General features: G+C 47.9%; 1 protein-coding gene across 4 annotated transcripts in view; it reads left to right on the top strand.

The window, feature by feature from the left end:
• The window catches only part of ZFR2 (zinc finger RNA binding protein 2), a 463,201-nt gene that overhangs the window by 172,146 nt on the left and 271,562 nt on the right, over positions 1–19,493 (top strand). For all 4 annotated transcript variants that reach the window (XM_063914849.1, XM_063914848.1, XM_063914847.1 and 1 more), the window contains exons 6-7: positions 12,293–12,455; positions 12,529–12,665. In XM_063914849.1, the coding sequence (XP_063770919.1) occupies positions 12,293–12,455; positions 12,529–12,665 (300 nt within the window). The remainder of the gene's footprint in view (positions 1–12,292; positions 12,456–12,528; positions 12,666–19,493) is intronic.

The following is a 19,493-nucleotide window of genomic DNA, read 5'->3' as shown; positions in this document are numbered from 1 at the left end:
TAACTGGAGTCTGGAGGAGGGTCATAGGGGGAGGAGCCAGTGCACACCACCTGATCTGGAAAAGCTTTACTTTTTGTGCCCTGTCTCCTGCGGAGCCGCTATTCCCCATGGTCCTTTCAGGAACCCCAGCATCCACTACGGACTCCGAGAAATAGATTTATCGGTAAGTAAAATCTTATTATTTTCTCCTCCTGCTATATCAGCAAACTTAGTGTGCAAGCCTCAAGTATCAAGCTCACTGGTACACCAGGTACACATTTTATGTATAGCTCTCCACATGTGGCTTGAATTCAGTAGCGTGCTGCAGCTTGCTCCCACAGAAGTCCGTAACTACCTTTGATCACTTTGTTCTTCTAAACCAGCTGCTTGTGGACAAGCCATAATGGTGGTAGAGAGTGGGATACCCACTGCTAGTGGGGACCTGTTTGGAAGAGGGGAGTCTCCTCTTTGATTAATTGGTAATAACTGTGATCAACAGAACCCCCCCCCCCCACACACACACACACACACACACACACACGCGCACACTACAGAAGTCATTATGAACTATGGAAATAGTCTTGGAAAATTATTTGGGAGACGCTCCCAATTTGCCAGTTTTCTGATAATGGCCATACAGTTTTACTAAATTCACTAACATAGACTATGAAACACAGAAGTGATGAAATAAGAACCCTTGCCTTCAAAACAGCATACATTTTTTGAACACTCGCCCAAAGCCAAGGATTACGTAGGATTATAGACAAGTGCATGATTAATCAGTCATACCAAACAGGTGATAATGATCATAATTTTCATATGTAGGTTGAAGTAGTCATTAACTGAAATAGAAACAGCTTTGTAGGAGACTCAAAACTGGGTGAGGAACAGCCAAAAATCTGCTACAAAAGTGAGGTTGTGGAAGACCGTTTCATGTCACAGCCCCCACCCCTCCCCCCTCCCAGAGCTCTTAGTGGCAGCTGCAGAGATTTAAGTTGGGTACACATTATGCAGACCTGCCGTCATGCAGAGCGGCTTGTTCAGGTAAGCTTATACACTTACTGATCAGCCAATCAGTATGTCATTCTCAAGGTGCATATAGTCCATATTGCATGGAAAATCGCACTGTGTATGCACCTTCACCCCACAGCTGGGTGGGCATTTGAATTTGCCTGCCTAATTTTGACCTCAGCCCTTGCAGCAAGTATACGGGGTGTCGGAGGACCGCCCGAACACACAGCCTGATGTGCAAGTATATTGGGCATCGGCAGTGCTGCAGGGGTTGACGCGACATGTCTGTGAATTACGTTATTTACAGATCTGTCCATGTGTGTACACCTGCTGACCCACGCGCTATATATCGCCCAATTTGTGCCCAGCTTTAGCTAGCAGATTCTAGGCCTGACAGGCTATCCATCCTTCAACTTATGTTGAGCACCTTCCGATACCACAAAATGCAGGGAAGTCACTTTCCCCTGCCATCCATGTGCCCAGCAGAGCAGCACAAAGTTGGGGTTGCTTGAGTGGGCTTTAGTTCTGAGGGGAGTATAGAGCCAGAGATATTAAAGTTGGGATAGAGTAGGTCTGGACAAACCGATCCTCGAGATCTACCAACAGTTCATGTTTTCAAGGCCTCCTGAAGATCTGCAGTATTGTCAGGAATGAATGCAGCATATCTTAATTAGTAATTACTACAGCTGTGTACCAGCTAGGTGATCTGGAAAATGTGAACTGTTGGTAGATCTTGAGGACTGGTTTGGCCAGCTCTGGGGTAGAGGGAGACTGGAATGGGGAAAGGTGGACAGACACCGTTACATACAAACAGCTGAAGTGAATATTTCTGCTTATAAACTAAATAAGCCTATTGTACAATTATGCTTTTTAACAGATGTTTGACTACATATGGGCTAGATCGAATGTATTTTATTTTTCTCTTAAAATTTTTACCATTTAAAATGTTCATATTAATGCTGTTTATAATGTAGGTATTATAATCATTCGTGTTACATGTGCTTTGTATCCTTTTTTTCTCTTTTATCCAAGCTGGGAAACTGGAACATTGGTGTGTAGGAGGTGGCACTTAACCTGAAGTATACATTTTAAATGTTAGCTAATTTCCCTACACCCCCCCCCCCCCCCCCCCCCCCTCAGAAATCCAGTGTTTTAAGTGTCCCTAGGAGTTGGACATGTTTTATCGACCTTCCCCACTGTGCACTTCAAGTGCTTGCCTGCGCCCAAGGACTTGGTACGTCATGTAGCAGGTGGTCCCAGTGTTTCCCTGTGGAAGGGGAAGCACTCGGGAGGGTGGACACTTTGTGTAAGGGGGAGGGGGCGGATTTTGTCTCCTGGTGTGAGTGTTCTGTGTGCTGCGCAGGACACTGTGGCAATCTTTACATTTGTAGTGTGCAGATATGGCACAATGGATTGATACACAGCTTCTAACGACACACAGATCTAATACCAGGAGTATCTGCTGCAGGGACACAGGCTGACATCACCTCCTCTCCAGTTCTGTTAGCTTCTCTTGGAAGGCTAAGCATCTTGTTATAATATTTCATTGTTTCAGTGCCTGATTGATCTGCTGTTTATTGCCTGATAACTTTAAATGGTTTCACTTTCTCAGAGCTACACAGAGCAGTGTCTTGAGGGTACTTGGCAGACATGGCAATGGCCTTTAAGACTAAATATGCTACGATTTACTTTTGTTTTTGTTTTGTTTCTTTTACTTGTGCTCAGTGTCATGTGGACAGCTGGGACATTGTGCGCAGCTTGTCAGACAGAGTCCGGTGACGCGCAGGAGATGCTGTGTCTACCATGGTGAAGCCAGCTTCTGCTCGGGCTCTGGGCTGCTTGGTGTCTGTTGTGGTGAAGTTAATGGCACCTTCAGCAAGAAGTTCAGATTCAGGCCTCAGCTGTTACTGATTCCTCAGCGCAACTTCGCTTATCCTATATCGCAAGATGCGCAAACGACTTTTTCTCCGGCAGGGTCCACAGGTTATCCACAAGATAACATTGAGATATGATGACGCGACAGCGGATATGCACCAATCTGTCAGAGCTTTCTGCCTCCCAGCATACAACGGGCCCGTCCATCTATCCCTGGCTCAGGCAAATCAGTTTTTTGTTTGCAGCAGCCGGACCATGGTCAAGAAGGCTGCTGGTTTTTTAGCAGCCATAAGCTTTTTATTTTTATAGTCTTACTATCTTTTGAACAAATGTCTTTTTTCCAAAGTTCGGGCAGTGGTTTTTGAGGAGCGTGAAATTCCAAAGGAAATAATGAGGAATTGAATTCTTCATTGGAACAAGGCTTTGAAGATCTGATTATGGTGGTCCGGCAGTTCCCGTGTTTGGATGCCAGATCAAGCGCAGTTTGTCCTTTCAAGCATAGGCACAAGAGATTTGTTTCTTTCCCCTATTCTGATCTCATTGAGGATGCCTGGAAAACACCAGATAAGAAATTTTCAGTACCTAACAAGTTTACTTCCCTCAGAGCATGTATCCAAGTGGGAACAGTCTCCCAAGGTGAATGCCCTAATGGCAGTTTGGCTAAACACACTGGCTTCCTGTGCAGCATCTTTTAAGGATCATTTAGACTAGAAACTGGAGGGTTGTCTTAAGTCTCTATGGGTTTGCGAGTGGTTATCTGCCCCTCACTGGCCTCAGAATGGGTGGCCCGAGTCATGGAGTCATGGGCTTACAAACTTGTCGCAGGGCTTAGAGTAATTCAGCACGGGATTCCTTGCTGGATTTAGCGGAGCAACTCCTGTGGCGCAGCAGAGTATGCTTGTGTGGCCGTTCATGATGGTGATCAAATGGCTCTTTGGTTCCCTGTCTGGGACACAGATTTAGAATCCAAATGTTCATTGGAATTGCTTCCTTTTTGGTAGGGGTTTTCTTTTTGGGCCTGAGCTTGATGCAGTTATTGCCCAAGCTACCGGTTGGAAAAGCAACTCTTTTTGCAGTCTGTCCCCAAACTGCGAGGTCTGCAGTATCAACATTTTTGCTCTTTCTTTCCAGGAGGTTTTTCTACTACAGGTTAATCAACCTGTATCAACCAAACAAAACAGAAACTTGAGGGTCAAAGCTCCTGAGAAACCTAGCACCTTTTGAGATCTTTCCCCACCCCACCCAAGCCGATTGCTAGTGGGCAGAGACTTGCTGCAGTTTAAAGACTTGTGGGTGCTGGGCTTTGTTTTCAGGGGTTTATATGATCGACCTAAGAAGTCTGCCATCACTGCATTTCTTCGCCTTCGCTCTTCCTGAGGATGCAGACAAGTAATTGGCTTTAGAGCACGCTATACATATCCTACTTTCTCTTACGTCCTAGAGGATGCTGGGGTCCACATTAGTACCATGGGGGTATAGACTGGTCAACTAGGAGCCATTGGCACTTTAAGAGTTTGAGAGTGTGGGCTGGCTCCTCCCTCTATGCCCCTCCCACCTTCACTTTGCTATTTGGGCTGGTCATCATTCCCTCCTCCAGATCACAGTTGTTGGCTCATCCGTTCCATGCCCTGCCTTTCAGCCTAGCTACGACCCCATGCGCTTTCACAAAGATCATAGTGGTGATGGCGAGCCTCCTATGTAAGGTAGGTATTGCAGTAATTGCTTATTTAGACTGATTGCTTGTAAAGGCCGTTTTAGCTTCTCAGTTGCAGATTCATCTGGACCGCACATTTCAGGTACTTAAGTATCACTGCTGGTTTCTCCGTTTTGAGAAGTCACACCTAATGCCTTGTCAGTGCCTGCTGTTCATGATGGTGATCTACGACACTGGTCTTCAGTGTTTCTGCCGAACTCCAAGGCCCTCCATGTTTTGGTCAGAACGGTGCTGTCCATGCAGAAAATGTTGGGCACTGTGAAATTGTTGGGCACTATGGTGTCCACTGTTGAGACCATTCAATACACCAGGTTCCATTTGCAGGATTTCTTTTAGGAAACTCTCAGAATTTGTCAGGGTCCACAGAGTTCCTCTGGTCTTAGTGTCTGGTGCCGTCCGCAAGGCGCTAGTCTCTCCCTACCGTAATGGCTGGCTTTAGAGAATCTGCTCAAAGGCCAGTTCTAAGCCACCATGACTTGGGTTACTGGAACCCTCAGACACGAGTCATCTGTCTAGGTGCGCCGTGACCCTCTATCTTCGCCTACAAGGCCTTGGGTCACCACCTGAGACTTTTCTTCATAAGTCGTCTCAAACTTCAAACTCAAGGCTATCTATTTGGTTGTATTGGGGGGGGGGGGGGGGCAGTCCATCCTGGCCAGCCAGTGCGGATTCAGTCTGGCATTGCCACTATGGTGGCATACATAAACCATCAAGGTGGTACCCGGAGGGCATGGGCAATGGTAGAGGCAGCACGTATCCCATGCTAGGTGGAAGCCTTTGTTCTGTCAAATGGTGTTCATACAGAGTCGACAATTGGGAAGCAGACTACCTAAGCAGAACCTGGTTTTTCCCATGGGTGAGGTCACTCAATCCGGACATCTTCCAACTGTTTCAGAGGTGGGGCCCTCCAGAGTTAGACCTCATGGCCTCTCATCACATCTTCAAGGTTCCCCAGTTTTGTGTGAGGTCCATGGACCCACTGGCTTTCGCAGTGGATGCAATGACAGTCCCATGGGACTTTCGTATGACATGCCTTTTTCCCACCAATTCCAATGTTTGCTTGGGTGCTCAATCGGATCAAGCATTATCAAGTTGCAGTAATCCTAGTTGCTGCAGACAGGCCTCACACGTCCTTGTACACTGACGTTCTCAAACTGTTGGTAGGCCTAAGGTGTCATCATCCACTACGGCAACATCTACTCCAGCAGGAACCGTTTCTGCATGAGTACCTTCCTCAGTTGGCTTTGACTGCCTGGCTTTTGAATCTGAGCTTTTAAAGGCTAGAGGTTATTCTTAGACAGTGGTAGGTACTATGTTGCGGGCCCAGAAACCAGGTTTGTCTTGCAATTACTCCAGGGTTTGGAGGAATTACATCATATGGTGTGAAAACCAGTTTTCAGACTTCACTGTTCAGTCTTCCTCCATTAACTTTCCTTCACGGAGGTTTGGAGGCTGATTTATGGCTGTGTTCTTTAAAAGTGCAGATTTTGGCTCTCAATTTTCATTTTCAACAGTGTCTGGCCTTTGTTCGAAAAAGTTTGTACCTTTTTGCAAAGTGTTTTGCGAGTTCAGCCACTGTTTCGCCCGTCCATAGCAAAATGGTGACTTCTTGGGCTTCCCTGGGGTAGGCTGTTGAACATCCCATAGTCCAGTGTCCCCCAGCCTTGATAAAGAGAAAAGGGGATTTTTGGTACTTATCGTTGAATACTTTTCACTCCCTCATGCTCAGTCATGCGGGTATTTTTCTTAAGTTATTTCCCTATTCTGTTTCTAGCATTGTTACTACATTTCTCTAACGTCCTAAGTGGATGCTGGGACTCCGTAAGGACCATGGGGAATAGCGGCTCCGCAGGAGACTGGGCACAACTAAAGAAAGCTTTAGGACTACCTGGTGTGCACTGGCTCCTCCCTCTATGACCCTCCTCCAGACCTCAGTTAGAATTTTGTGCCCGGCTGAGCTGGATGCACACAGTAGGGGCTCTCCTGAACTCCTAGAAAAGAAAGTATATTTTAGTTTTTTTATTTTCAGTGAGATCTGCTGGCAACAGACTCACTGCTACGTGAGACTAAGGGGAGAGAAGCGAACCTACCTGCTTGCAGCTAGCTTGGGCTTCTAGGCTACTGGACACCATTAGCTCCAGAGGGATCGAACACAGGCCCAGCCTCGGTCGTCCGGTCCCGGAGCCGCGCCGCCGTCCCCCTTACAGAGCCAGAAGCAAGAAGACGTTCCTGGAAATCGGCGGCAGAAGACTTCGGTCTTCATCAAGGTAGCGCACAGCACTGCAGCTGTGCGCCATTGCTCCCCATGCACACCTCACACTCCGGTCACTGATGGGTGCAGGGCGCGGGGGGGGGGGGGGGCGCGCGGCGCCCTGGGCTGCAATATAGTATACCTTGCTGGCAAAAAGAGCACATAATATAGTCATAAGACTATATATGTGAAAAATACCCCTACCAGATATCCTTAAAAAAGCGGGAGAAGTCCGCCGGAAAAGGGGCGGGCCTATCTCCCTCAGCACACTGGCGCCATTTTCCCTCACAGCACCGCTGGAAGGATCGCTCCCAGGCTCTCCCCTGCAGTTTCCAGACTACACAGGGTAAAAAAGAGAGGGGGGGGCACTAAATTTAGGCGCAGTATTACATATATAAGCAGCTATTGGGATAAATCACTCAGTTATAGTGTTAATCCCTGTGTTATATAGCGCTCTGGTGTGTGCTGGCATACTCTCTCTCTGTCTCCCCAAAGGCTTTGTGGGGTCCTGTCCTCAGTCAGAGCATTCCCTGTGTGTGTGCGGTGTGTCGGTACGTCTGTGTCGACATGTTTGATGAGGAGGCTTATGTGGAGGCGGAGCAGGTGCCGATAAATGTGATGTCACCCCCTGCGGGGCCGACACCTGAATGGATGGTAATGTGGAAGGAATTACGTGATAGTGTCGACTCGTTACATAAGAGGTTTGACGACATAACAGATGTGGGACAGCCGGCTACTCAGCTCGTGCCTGCCCAGGCGTCTCAAAAGCCATCAGGGGCCCTAAAACGCCCGCTACCTCAGATGGCAGACACAGATGTCGACACGGATACCGACTCCAGTGTCGACGACGAGGAGACTACTGTACATTCCAATAGAGCCACCCGTTATATGATTGCGGCAATGAAAAATGTCTTGCACATTTCTGATGTTACCCCAGGTACCGCAAAAAAAAAAAAGGGGTATAATGTTTGGGGAGAAAAAACTACCAGTGGTTTTTCCCCCATCTGATGAATTAAATGAAGTATGTGAAGAAGCGTGGGCTTCCCCCGATAAGAAACTGGTAATTTCTAAAAAGTTACTCATGGCGTACCCTTTCCCGCCAGAGGACAGGTTACGATGGGAGACGCCCCCTAAGGTGGATAAAGCGCTCACACGTCTATCAAAGAAGGTGGCACTGCCGTCTCCGGACACGGCCGCCCTCAAGGAACCTGTTGATAGAAAGCAAGAGGCTATCCTGAAGTCTGTTTATACACACTCAGGCATTATACTGCGACCAGCTATTGCTTCAGCATGGATGTGCAGTGCTGCAGCTGCATGGTCAGATTCCCTGTCAGAAAATATTGATACCTTAGACAGGGACACTATATTGCTAACCATAGAGCATATAAAAGACGCTGTCTTATACATGAGAGATGCACAGAGGGATATTTACCGGCTGGCGTCTAGAATAAATGCACTGTCCATTTCTGCCAGGAGGGGTTTATGGACTCGGCAGTGGACAGGGGATGCAGATTCTAAAAGGCACATGGAAGTTTTGCCTTACAAGGGTGAGGAGTTGTTTGGGGATGGTCTCTCGGACCTAGTTTCCACAGCGACAGCTGGGAAATCAGCATTTTTACCCCATGTTCCCTCACAGCAAAAGAGAGCACCGTATTATCAGGTACAGTCCTTTTGGCCCCAGAAAGGAAAGCGGGGTAAAGGCGCGTCTTTCTGCCCAGAGGCAGAGGTAGAGGGAAAAAGCTGCAAAATACAGCCGGTTCCCAGGAACAAAAGTCCTCCCCCGCTTCCTCTAAGTCCACAGCATGACGCTGGGGCTCCACTGGCGGAGCCAGGTGCGGTGGGGTCCCGTCTCAAGTACTTCAGCGATCAGTGGGCTTGCTCACGGGTGGATCCCTGGATTCTACAAGTGGTATCTCAGGGATACAAGCTGGAATTCGAGACGTCTCCCCCTTTCCTAAAATCTGCCTTGCCAACGACTCCCTTGGACAGGGAGGCAGTGCTAGAGGCAATTCACAAGCTGTATTTGCAGCAGGTGATAGTCAAGGTACCCCTCCTTCAACAAGGAAGGGGTTAGTATTCCACAATGTTTGTGGTACCGAAACCGGACGGTTCGGTGAGACCCATTTTAAATTTGAAATCCTTGAACACGTACATAAACAGATGCAAGTTCAAGATGGAATCGCTCAGGGCGGTTATTTCAAGCCTGGAGGAAGGGGATTACATGGTATCACTGGACATCAAGGATGCTTACCTGCATGTCCCCATTTACCCTCCTCACCAGGAGTACCTCAGATTTGTGGTGCAGGACTGTCATTACCAATTCCAGACGTTGCCGTTTGGTCTGTCCACGGCACTGAGGGTATTTACCAAGGTAATGGCCGAAATGATGATACTCCTTCGGAAAAAGGGAGTTGTAATTATCCCGTACTTGGACGATCTCCTTATAAAGGCGAGGTCCAGGGAACAGTTGCTGAACGGTGTAGCACTAGCTCGGGAAGTGCTACAACAGCACTGCTGGATCCTGAATATTCCAAAGTCGCAGCTGGTTCCTGCAACGCGTCTATTGTTCCTGGGGATGGTTCTGGACACAGAACAGAAAAGGGTGTTTCTCCCGGAGGAGAAGGCCAAGGAGTTGTCATCGCTAGTCAGAGACCTCCTCCAACCAAAACAGGTGTCTGTGCACCACTGCACGCGAGTCCTGGGAAAGATGGTAGCTTCTTACGAAGCAATTCCGTTCGGAAGGTTCCATGCACGGATCTTTCAGTGGGATCTGTTGGACAAGTGGTCCGGATCGCATCTTCAGATGCATCGGATGATAACCCTGTCTGCAAGGACCAGGGTGTCTCTACTGTGATGGCTGCAGAGTGCTCATCTTCTGGAGGGCCGCAGATTCGGCATACAGGACTGGGTCCTGGTAACCACGGACGCCAGCCTTCGAGGCTGGGGAGCAGTCACACAGGGAAGAAATTCCAGGGACTATGGTCAAGCCAGGAGATGTCCCTACGCATAAATATTCTGGAACTAAGAGCCATTTACAATGCCCTAAGTCAGGCAAGACCCCTGCTTCAAAGTCAGCCGGTACTAATTCAGTCAGACAACATCACGGCGGTCGCCCATGTAAACCGACAGGGCGGCACGAGAAGCAGGATGGCAATGGCAGAAGCCACAAGGATTCTCCGATGGGCGGAAAATCACGTGTTAGCACTGTCAGCAGTGTTCATTCCGGGAGTGGACAACTGGGAAGCAGACTTCCTCAGCAGGCACGACCTCCACCCGGTAGAGTGGGGACTTCATCCAGAAGTCTTCCAAATGATTACAAACCGTTGGGAAAGGCCACAGGTGGACATGATGGCGTCCCGCCTCAACAAAAAGCTAGAAAAATATTGCGCCAGGTCAAGGGACCCTCAGGCGATAGCGGTGGACGCTCTAGTGACACCGTGGGTGTACCAGTAGGTTTATGTGTTCCCCCCCCCCCCTCTTCCTCTCATACCAAAGGTGCTGAGGATAATAAGAAGGAGAAGAGTAAGGACTATACTCATTGTTCCGGATTGGCCAAGAAGAGCTTGGTACCCAGAACTTCAAGAAATGATCTCAGAGGACCAATGGCCTCTACCGCTCAGACAAGACCTGCTGCAGCAGGGGCCCTGTCTTTTCCAAGACTTACCGCGGCTGCGTTTGACGGCATGGCGGTTGAACACCGGATCCTGATGGAAAAGGGCATTCCGGAGGAAGTCATTCCTACGCTGATCAAAGCCAGGAAGGATGTGACTGCAAAACATTATCACTGCGTATGGCGAAAATATGTTGCTTGGTGTGAGGCCAGGAAGGCCCCAACGGAGGAATTTCAACTGGGTCGATTCCTGCACTTCCTACAGTCAGGGGTGACTATGGGCCTCAAATTGGGGTCCATTAAGGTCCAGATTTCGGCTCTGTCGATTTTCTTCCAAAAAGAACTGGCTTCACTGCCTGAAGTTCAGACTTTTGTTTAAGGAGTGCTGCATATTCAGCCCCGTTTTGTGCCTCCAGTGGCACCTTGGGATCTCAACGTGGTGTTGGATTTCCTTAAGTCGCATTGGTTTGAGCCACTTAAAACCGTGGAGCAAAAATATCTCACGTGGAAAGTGGTCATGCTGTTGGCCCTGGCTTCGGCCAGGTGTGTGTCAGAGTTGGCGGCTTTGTCATGTAAAAGCCCTTATCTGATTTTCCATATGGATTGGGCGGAATTGAGGACTCGTCTCCAATTTCTTCCTAAGGTGGTTTCAGCGTTTCATTTGAACCAACCTATTGTGGTGCCTGCGGCTACTCGGGACTTGGAGGATTCAAAGTTGCTGGATGTAGTCAGGGCCCTGAAAATTTATGTTTCCAGGACGGCTAGAGTCAGGAAAACTGACTCGCTATTTATCCTGTACGCACCCAACAAGCAGGGTGCTCCTGCTTCGAAGCAGACTATTGCTCGCTAGATCTGTAGCACAATTCAGCTTGCACATTCTGCGGCTGGACTGCTGCATCCTAGATCAGTGAAAGCCCATTCCACGAGGAAGGTGGGCTCTTCTTGGGCGGCTGCCCGAGGGGTCTCGGCTTTGCAACTTTGCCGAGCAGCTACTTGGTCGGGGTCAAACACATTTGCAAGATTCTACAAGTTTGACACCCTGGCTGAGGAGGACCTAGAGTTCGCTCATTCGGTGCTGCAGAGTCATCCGCACTCTCCCGCCCGTTTGGGAGCTTTGGTATAATCCCCATGGTCCTTACGGAGTTCCAGCATCCACTTAGGACGTTAGAGAAAATAAGATTTTACTCAACGGTAAATCTATTTCTCGTAGTCCGTAGTGGATGCTGGGCGCCCATCCCAAGCGCGGATTGTCTGCAATACTTGTATATAGTTATTGTTTAACTAAAGGGTTATTGTTGAGAGCCATCTGTTGAGAGGCTCCGTTGTATTTCATACTGTTAACTGGATATAGTATCACGAGTTGTACGGTGTGGCTGGTATGAGTCTTACCCGGGATTCAACATCCTTTCCTTATTGTGTCAGCTCTTCCGGGCACAGTATCCTAACTGAGGTCTGGAGGAGGGTCATAGAGGGAGGAGCCAGTGCACACCAGGTAGTCCTAAAGCTTTCTTTAGTTGTGCCCAGTCTCCTGCGGAGCCGCTATTCCCCATGGTCCTTACGGAGTCCCAGCATCCACTACGGACTACGAGAAATAGATTTACCGGTGAGTAAAATCTTATTTTTTACCAATTTATTGCTGCTCCTTGCTGGACTCTTTTCAAGTTGTACTGGCCTTCTGGAAGTTGCAGGGGGAGTAGCTAATATTTTAAAGGTATTCTTAGGTGTGTAGGTGCTGGCACTTAAACTTATCAGCCACCCTCTTGGTCCAATGTCCCCCAGCTATTTTCAGAGAAAAGGATTCAACGCAATGTAACAAATATCCCTTTTTCTTTTTTTTCCAATGTCTACGCAGGTGGTGAAATTGCATACTAAACTTGGAAAGCCAATCCCCCCAGTAGTGCCTGCTGGAGTAAATTCTGATCCCACCTCTTCATCTGCAACTACCACCAAACCTCCATCCAGTACAGTAGCTTCCCCGCCACAAAAGTCAACTGACTGGGAGACCACTTCTGCAAGTACGTATTACCATTTACTGAAAATATATCTTCAAGTTTCCACATTGCTAATTGATGTTCTTATTCCTATAAGGATCTCCACAGCTTACAACAAATGTCACACAGGATAATGCATCGCTCTCATCCGCACTAGTGACTGAAGCAGACCAAGAGGATAGCCAAGATGGACTTTCTGAGTCACAGCCTGTTGGACAAAACTTTGTTGAAGAGGTGAGGCTACGTATTTTTGATGATGCATTAAGTGAGTGTGAGGTGGCGAGGGACCAATAACTAAACCTAAAAATGTGACCTGAGCATAAGCTTAAAACAGTGCATGCAGAACTTTATATTGCTCAAATCTTAACCTGCAACTAAAGAGTACAGATGCAGGCTTAGTAATCATGTTTGTCATTATTATTGGTATCTTCTAATGTTAAATAAAAATAGGAAACTGGTGACTTTCACCCAATGAATAACAAGCATCTTCTAGGCTGTGGCTGGTCAAACTAGAATAGTCGTAATGTTAACTAGAATTTTTGTTTCCGATTAAGGCATACTTTATAGCGCTGTATATCCCTTCCTACCTGTATAAACTGGATATAGACAATATAGCCTTTTATTTGTTAAAAATTAACATATAGTTGCAACAAAAAAAAAAAAAAAAAAAAAATATGTATATATATATGACTGATTAAAAATATATATAAAATAGGGCAAACATGGCACAGCAATTTGTTTAGTATATTACCACATTTAGAGGCCAAACACAGTGTCCTAAATAGAATCCTTGGTAAAAGATGCCACAGTCCAGGGGGTGTATATAGCACTTGTGGAGATATTTAGTCTGTATAGAGTAAGATGGAGGACCTTCAAAGCTTGATTTTGGACAGATATAGTCCTATTGAAAGCATGGTCTTGTACTCTTCTTTCGGACACCGACAAGTTCCCCGTTTAGAGCGTAGAAGGACTTCTAGGCGTGTTCCAGGATATAGATGGAGGTTGTAGTGGAGGCCTCTGCAAACCAACGCGTTTCGCTATATCAACATCTTTGTCAAGGTGTACTTTATACAGGAATGTGCATTTATGGGAGTACAAATGTGATAAATGTACTAAAATACAAGTGTCCCACCAATTTAAAGGTTTCCTAGTGTGTTTTTCTCTAACGTCCTAAGTGGATGCTGGGGACTCCGTAAGGACCATGGGGGATAGCGGCTCCGCAGGAGACTGGGCACATCTAAAGAAAGCTTTAGGACTATCTGGTGTGCACTGGCTCCTCCCCCTATGACCCTCCTCCAAGCCTCAGTTAGATCTCTGTGCCCGAACGAGAAGGGTGCACACTAGGGGCTCTCCTGAGCTTCTTAGTGAAAGTTTTAGTTTAGGTTTTTTATTTTCAGTGAGACCTGCTGGCAACAGGCTCACTGCATCGAGGGACTAAGGGGAGAAGAAGCGAACTCACCTGCGTGCAGAGTGGATTGAGCTTCTTAGGCTACTGGACATTAGCTCCAGAGGGACGATCACAGGCCCAGCTTGGATGGGTCCCAGAGCCGCGCCGCCGGCCCCCTTACAGAGCCAGAAGGCAGAAGAGGTCCGGAAAATCGGCGGCAGAAGACGTCCTGTCTTCAACAAGGTAGCGCACAGCACTGCAGCTGTGCGCCATTGCTCTCAGCACACTTCACACTTCGGTCACTGAGGGTGCAGGGCGCTGGGGGGGGGCGCCCTGAGACGCAATAAAAACACCTTGGCTGGCGAAAATACATCACATATAGCCCCCAGGGCTATATGGATGAATTTTAACCCCTGCCAGAATCCATAAAAAAAGCAGGAGAAAAGTCCGCGAAAAAGGGGCGGAGCCTATCTCCTCAGCACACTGGCGCCATTTTCCCTCACAGCTCCGTTGGAGGGAAGCTCCCCTGGCTCTCCCCTGCAGTCACTACACTACAGAAAGGGTTAAAAAAGAGAGGGGGGCACTAATTAGGCGCAGTATTAACTATACAGCAGCTATAAGGGGAAAAACACTTATATAAGGTTATCCCTGTATATATATAGCGCTCTGGTGTGTGCTGGCAAACTCTCCCTCTGTCTCCCCAAAGGGCTAGTGGGGTCCTGTCCTCTATCAGAGCATTCCCTGTGTGTGTGCTGTATGTCGGTACTTTTGTGTCGACATGTATGAGGAGAAAAATGATGTGGAGATGGAGCAGATTGCCTGTAATAGTGATGTCACCCCCTAGGGGGTCGACACCTGAGTGGATGAACTGTTGGAAGGAATTACGTGACAGTGTCAGCTCTGTATAAAAGACAGTGGTTGACATGAGACAGCCGGCTCCTCAGCTTGTGCCTGTCCAGACGTCTCATAGGCCGTCAGGGGCTCTAAAGCGCCCGTTACCTCCGATGGCAGATATAGACGCCGACACGGATACTGACTCCAGTGTCGACGGTGAAGAGACGAATGTGACTTCCAGTAGGGCCACACGTTACATGATTGAGGCAATGAAAAATGTTTTACACATTTCTGATAATACGAGTACCACCAAAAAAGGGGTATTATGTTCGGTGAGGAAAAACTACCTGTAGTTTTCCTGAATCTGAGAAATTAAATGAGGTGTGTGATGATGCGTGGGTTTCCCCCGATAACAACTGATAATTTCTAAAATGTTATTGGCATTATATCCTTTCCCGCCAGAGGTTAGGGTGCGTTGGGAAACACCCCCTAGGGTGGATAAAGCGCTCACACGCTTGTAAGGGCTCTACCTTCGCCTGAGATGGCCGCCCTTAAGGATCCTGCTGATAGAAAGCAGGAGGGTATCCTAAAAGGTATTTACACACATACTGGTGTTATACTGCGACCAGCAATCGCCTCAGCCTGGATGTGCAGTGCTGGGTTGGCGTGGTCGGATTCCCTGACTGAAAATATTGATACCCTAGATAGGGACAGTATATTTTTGCCTATAGAGCATTTAAAAGATGCATTTCTATAAATGCGTGATGCACAGCGGAATATTTGCCGACTGGCATCAAGTCTAAGCGCGTTGTCCATTTCTACCAGTAGAGGGTTATGGACACGTCAGTGGTCAGGTGATGCGTATTCCAAACGGCATTTGGAAGTATTGCTTTATTAAGGGGAGGAGTTATTTGGGGTCGGTCTTTCAGACCTGGTGGCCACGGCAACAGCTGGGAATTCCACGTTTGTACCCCAGGTCGCCTCTCAACATGAGAAGGCGCCGTATTATCAGGCGCAGTCTTTTCGTGGACAAGCGGGCAAAAGGTTCCTCATTTCTGCCCTGTGACAGAGGGAGAGGAAAAAGGCTGCAGAAATCAGCCAGTTCCCAGGAACAGAAACCCTCTCCCGCCTCTGCCAAGCCCTCAGTATACGCTGGGGCTTTACAAGCAGAATCAGGCACGGTGGGGGGCCCGTCTCAATGAATTTCAGCGCGCAGTGGGCTCACTCGCAAGTAGACCCCTGGATCCTTCAGGTGATATCTCAGGGGTACAAATTAGAATTAGAGACGTCTCCCCCTCGCCGTTTCCTAAAGTCGGCTTTACCGATGTCTCCTTCTGACAGGGAGACAGTTTTGGAAGCCATTCACAAGCTGTATTCCCAGCAGGTGATAATCAAGATACCCCTCCTGCAACAGGGAACGGGGTATTATTCCACACTGTTGTGGTACCGAAGCCGGACGGCTCGGTGAGACCGATTCTAAATCTAAAATCTTTGAACACTTACATACAGAGGTTCAAATTCAAGATTGAGTCACTCACAGCAGTGATTGCGAACCTGGAAGAAGGGGACTACATGATGTCTCGGGACATCAAGGATGCTTACCTTCATGTCAAAATTTACCCTTCTCACCAAGGGTACCTCAGGTTTATGGTACAGAACTGTCACTATCAGTTCAGACGCTGCCGTATGGATGGTCCACGGCACCCCGGGTCTTTACCAAGGTAATGGCCGAAATGATGATATTCCTTCGAAGGAAGTGAATTTTAGTTATCCCTTACTTGGACAATTCCCTGATAAGGGTAAGATCCAGGGAACAGTTGGAGGTCGGTGTAGCACTATCTCAGGTAGTGTTGCGGCAGCACGATTGGATTCTCAATATTCCAAAATCGCAGCTGGTTCCGACGACGTGTCTTCTGTTCCTAGGGATGATCCTGGACACAGTCCAGAAAAAGGTGTTTCTCCCGGAGGAGAAAGCCAGGGAGTTATCTGAGCTAGTCAGGAACCTCCTAAAACCGAGCCAAGTCTCAGTGCATCAATGCACAAGGGTTCTGGGTAAAATGGTGGCTTCCTACGAAGCAATCCCATTCGGCAGATTCCACGCAAGAACTTTCCAGTGGGACCTGCTGGACAAATGGTCCGGGTCGCATCTTCAGATGCATCAGCGGATAACCCTGTCACCAAGGACAAGGGTGTCCCTCCTGTGGTGGTTGCAGAGTGCTCATCTTCTAGAGGGCCGCAGATTAGGCATTCAGGACTGGGTCCTGGTGACCACGGATGCCAGCCTGCGAGGCTGGGGAGCAGTCACACAGGGAAGGAATATCCAGGGCTTATGGTCAAGCCTGGAGACATCACTTCACATAAATATCCTGAAGCTAAGGGACATTTACAATGCTCTAAGCTTAGCAAGACCTCTGCTTCAAGGTCAGCCGGTGTTGATCCAGTCGGACAACATCACGGCAGTCACCCACGTAAACAGACAGGGTGGCACAAGAAGCAGGAGGGCAATGACAGAAGCTGCAAGGATTTTTCGCTGGGCGGAAAATCATGTGATAGCACTGTCAGCAGTATTCATTCCGGGAGTGGACAACTGGGAAGCAGACTTCCTCAGCACGACCTCCACCCGGGAGAGTGGGGACTTCACCCAGAAGTCTTCCACATGATTAAAAACTCGACAGGTATTGCGCCAGGTCCAGGGACCCTCAGGCAATAAGCTGTAGACGCTCTGGTATGTGTTCCCTCCTCTGCCTCTCATACCCAAGGTACTGAGATTGATAAGATGGAGAGGAGTAAGCACTATATGCGTGGTTCCGGATTGGCCAAGAAGGACTTGGTAACCGGAACTTCAAGAGATGCTCACGGAGGATCCGTGGCCTCTACCTCTAAGAAGGGACCTGCTCCAGCAAGGACCCTGTCTGTTCCAAGACTTACCGCGGCTGCGTTTGACGGCATGGCGGTTGAACGCCGGATCCTGAAGGAAAAAAGGCATTCCGGATGAAGTCATCCCTATCCTGATCAAAGCCAGGAAGGATGTAACCGCAAAAACATTATCACCGCAATTGGCGAAAATATGTTGCGTGGTGCGAGGCCAGTAAGGCCCGACGGAGGAAATTCAACTGGGTCGATTCCTACATTTCCTGCAAACAGGAGTGTCTATGGGCCTGAAATTGGGGTCCATTAAGGTTCAAATTTCGGCCCTGTCGATTTTCTTCCAAAAAGAACTAGCTTCAGTCCCTGAAGTTCAGACGTTTGTAAAAGGGGTACTGCATATACAGCCTCCTTTTGTGCCTCCAGTGGCACTTTGGGATCTCAATGTAGTTTTGGGTTCCAAAAGTCACATTGGTTTGAACCACTTAAATCTGTGGAGTTAAAATATCTCACATGAAAAGTGGTCATGCTGTTGGCCCTGGCCTGGGCCAGGCGCGTGTCAGAATTGGCGGCTTTATCCTGAAAAAGCCCTTATCTGATTTTCCATTCGGACAGGGTGGAATTGAGGACTCGTCCTCAGTTTCTCCCCAAGGTAGTTTCAGCGTTTCACCTGAACCAACCTATTTGTGGTGCCTGCGGCTACTAGGGACTTGGAGGCCTCCAAGTTGCTAGACGTTGTCAGTGCCCTGAAAATATATGTTTCCAGGACGGCTGGAGTCAGGAAATCTGACTCGCTGTTTATCCTGTATGCACCCAACAAGCTGGGTGCTCCTGCTTCTAAGCAGACTATTGCTCGTTGGATTTGTAGTACAATTCAGCTTGCACATTCTGTGGCAGGCCTGCCACAGCCAAAAATCTGTAAATGCCCACTCCACAAGGAAGGTGGGCTCATCTTGGGCGGCTGCCCGAGGGGTCTCGGCTTTACAACTTTGCCGAGCAGCTACTTGGTCAGGAGCAAATACGTTTGTAAAATTCTACAAAATTGATATCCTGGCTGAGGAGGACCTGGAGTTCTCTCATTTGGTGCTGCAGAGTCATCCGCACTCTCCCGCCCGTTTGGGAGCTTTGGTATAATCCCCATGGTCCTTACGGAGTCCCCAGCATCCACTTAGGACGTTAGAGCAAATAAGAATTTACTTACCGATAATTCTATTTCTCATAGTCCGTAGTGGATGCTGGGCGCCCATCCCAAGTGCGGATTGTCTGCAATACTTGTACATAGTTATTGTTACAAAAATCGGGTTATTATTGTTGTGAGCCATCTTTCAGAGGCTCCTCTGTTATCATGCTGTTAACTGGGTTCAGATCACAGGTTATACGGTGTGATTGGTGTGGCTGGTATGAGTCTTACCCGGGATTCAAAATCCTTCCTTATTGTGTACGCTCGTCCGGGCACAGTAACCTAACTGAGGCTTGGAGGAGGGTCATAGGGGGAGGAGCCAGTGCACACCAGATAGTCCTAAAGCTTTCTTTAGATGTGCCCAGTCTCCTGCGGAGCCGCTATCCCCCATGGTCCTTATGGAGTCCCCAGCATCCACTACGGACTATGAGAAATAGAATTATCGGTAAGTAAATTCTTATTTTTAACCTCATGACTTTATTAATATGCAGGTGAAGTTCAGATGAGCAGTTATTCAGGAGAAAACGTTGAAAATTAAAAACTGGACAATTCATGCATTTGCATATAGCAAATTCACTGCACATCCACTTTTTAGAAGTTTTGAAAATTACCTTTTTGTCTTGTTTCCTATAGGGTTTCTTTTTGTAAAAACAAACAAAAAAAAAAAAAACACTAATAGATGGGAACTACTAAAGGGGGATAAAAAGCTGTTAATACAAATGTAAACTTGGTGACTGTGCAATATTTGTTTTGTTTTTTTAAATTGTGCTGTTGAATATTCATAGTTCACATAGTT

This window comes from Pseudophryne corroboree, chromosome 1, assembly GCF_028390025.1.
Source record: "Pseudophryne corroboree isolate aPseCor3 chromosome 1, aPseCor3.hap2, whole genome shotgun sequence".
Taxonomy (NCBI): domain Eukaryota; kingdom Metazoa; phylum Chordata; class Amphibia; order Anura; family Myobatrachidae; genus Pseudophryne; species Pseudophryne corroboree.
This window is presented reverse-complemented; position numbering and strand designations above follow the sequence as displayed.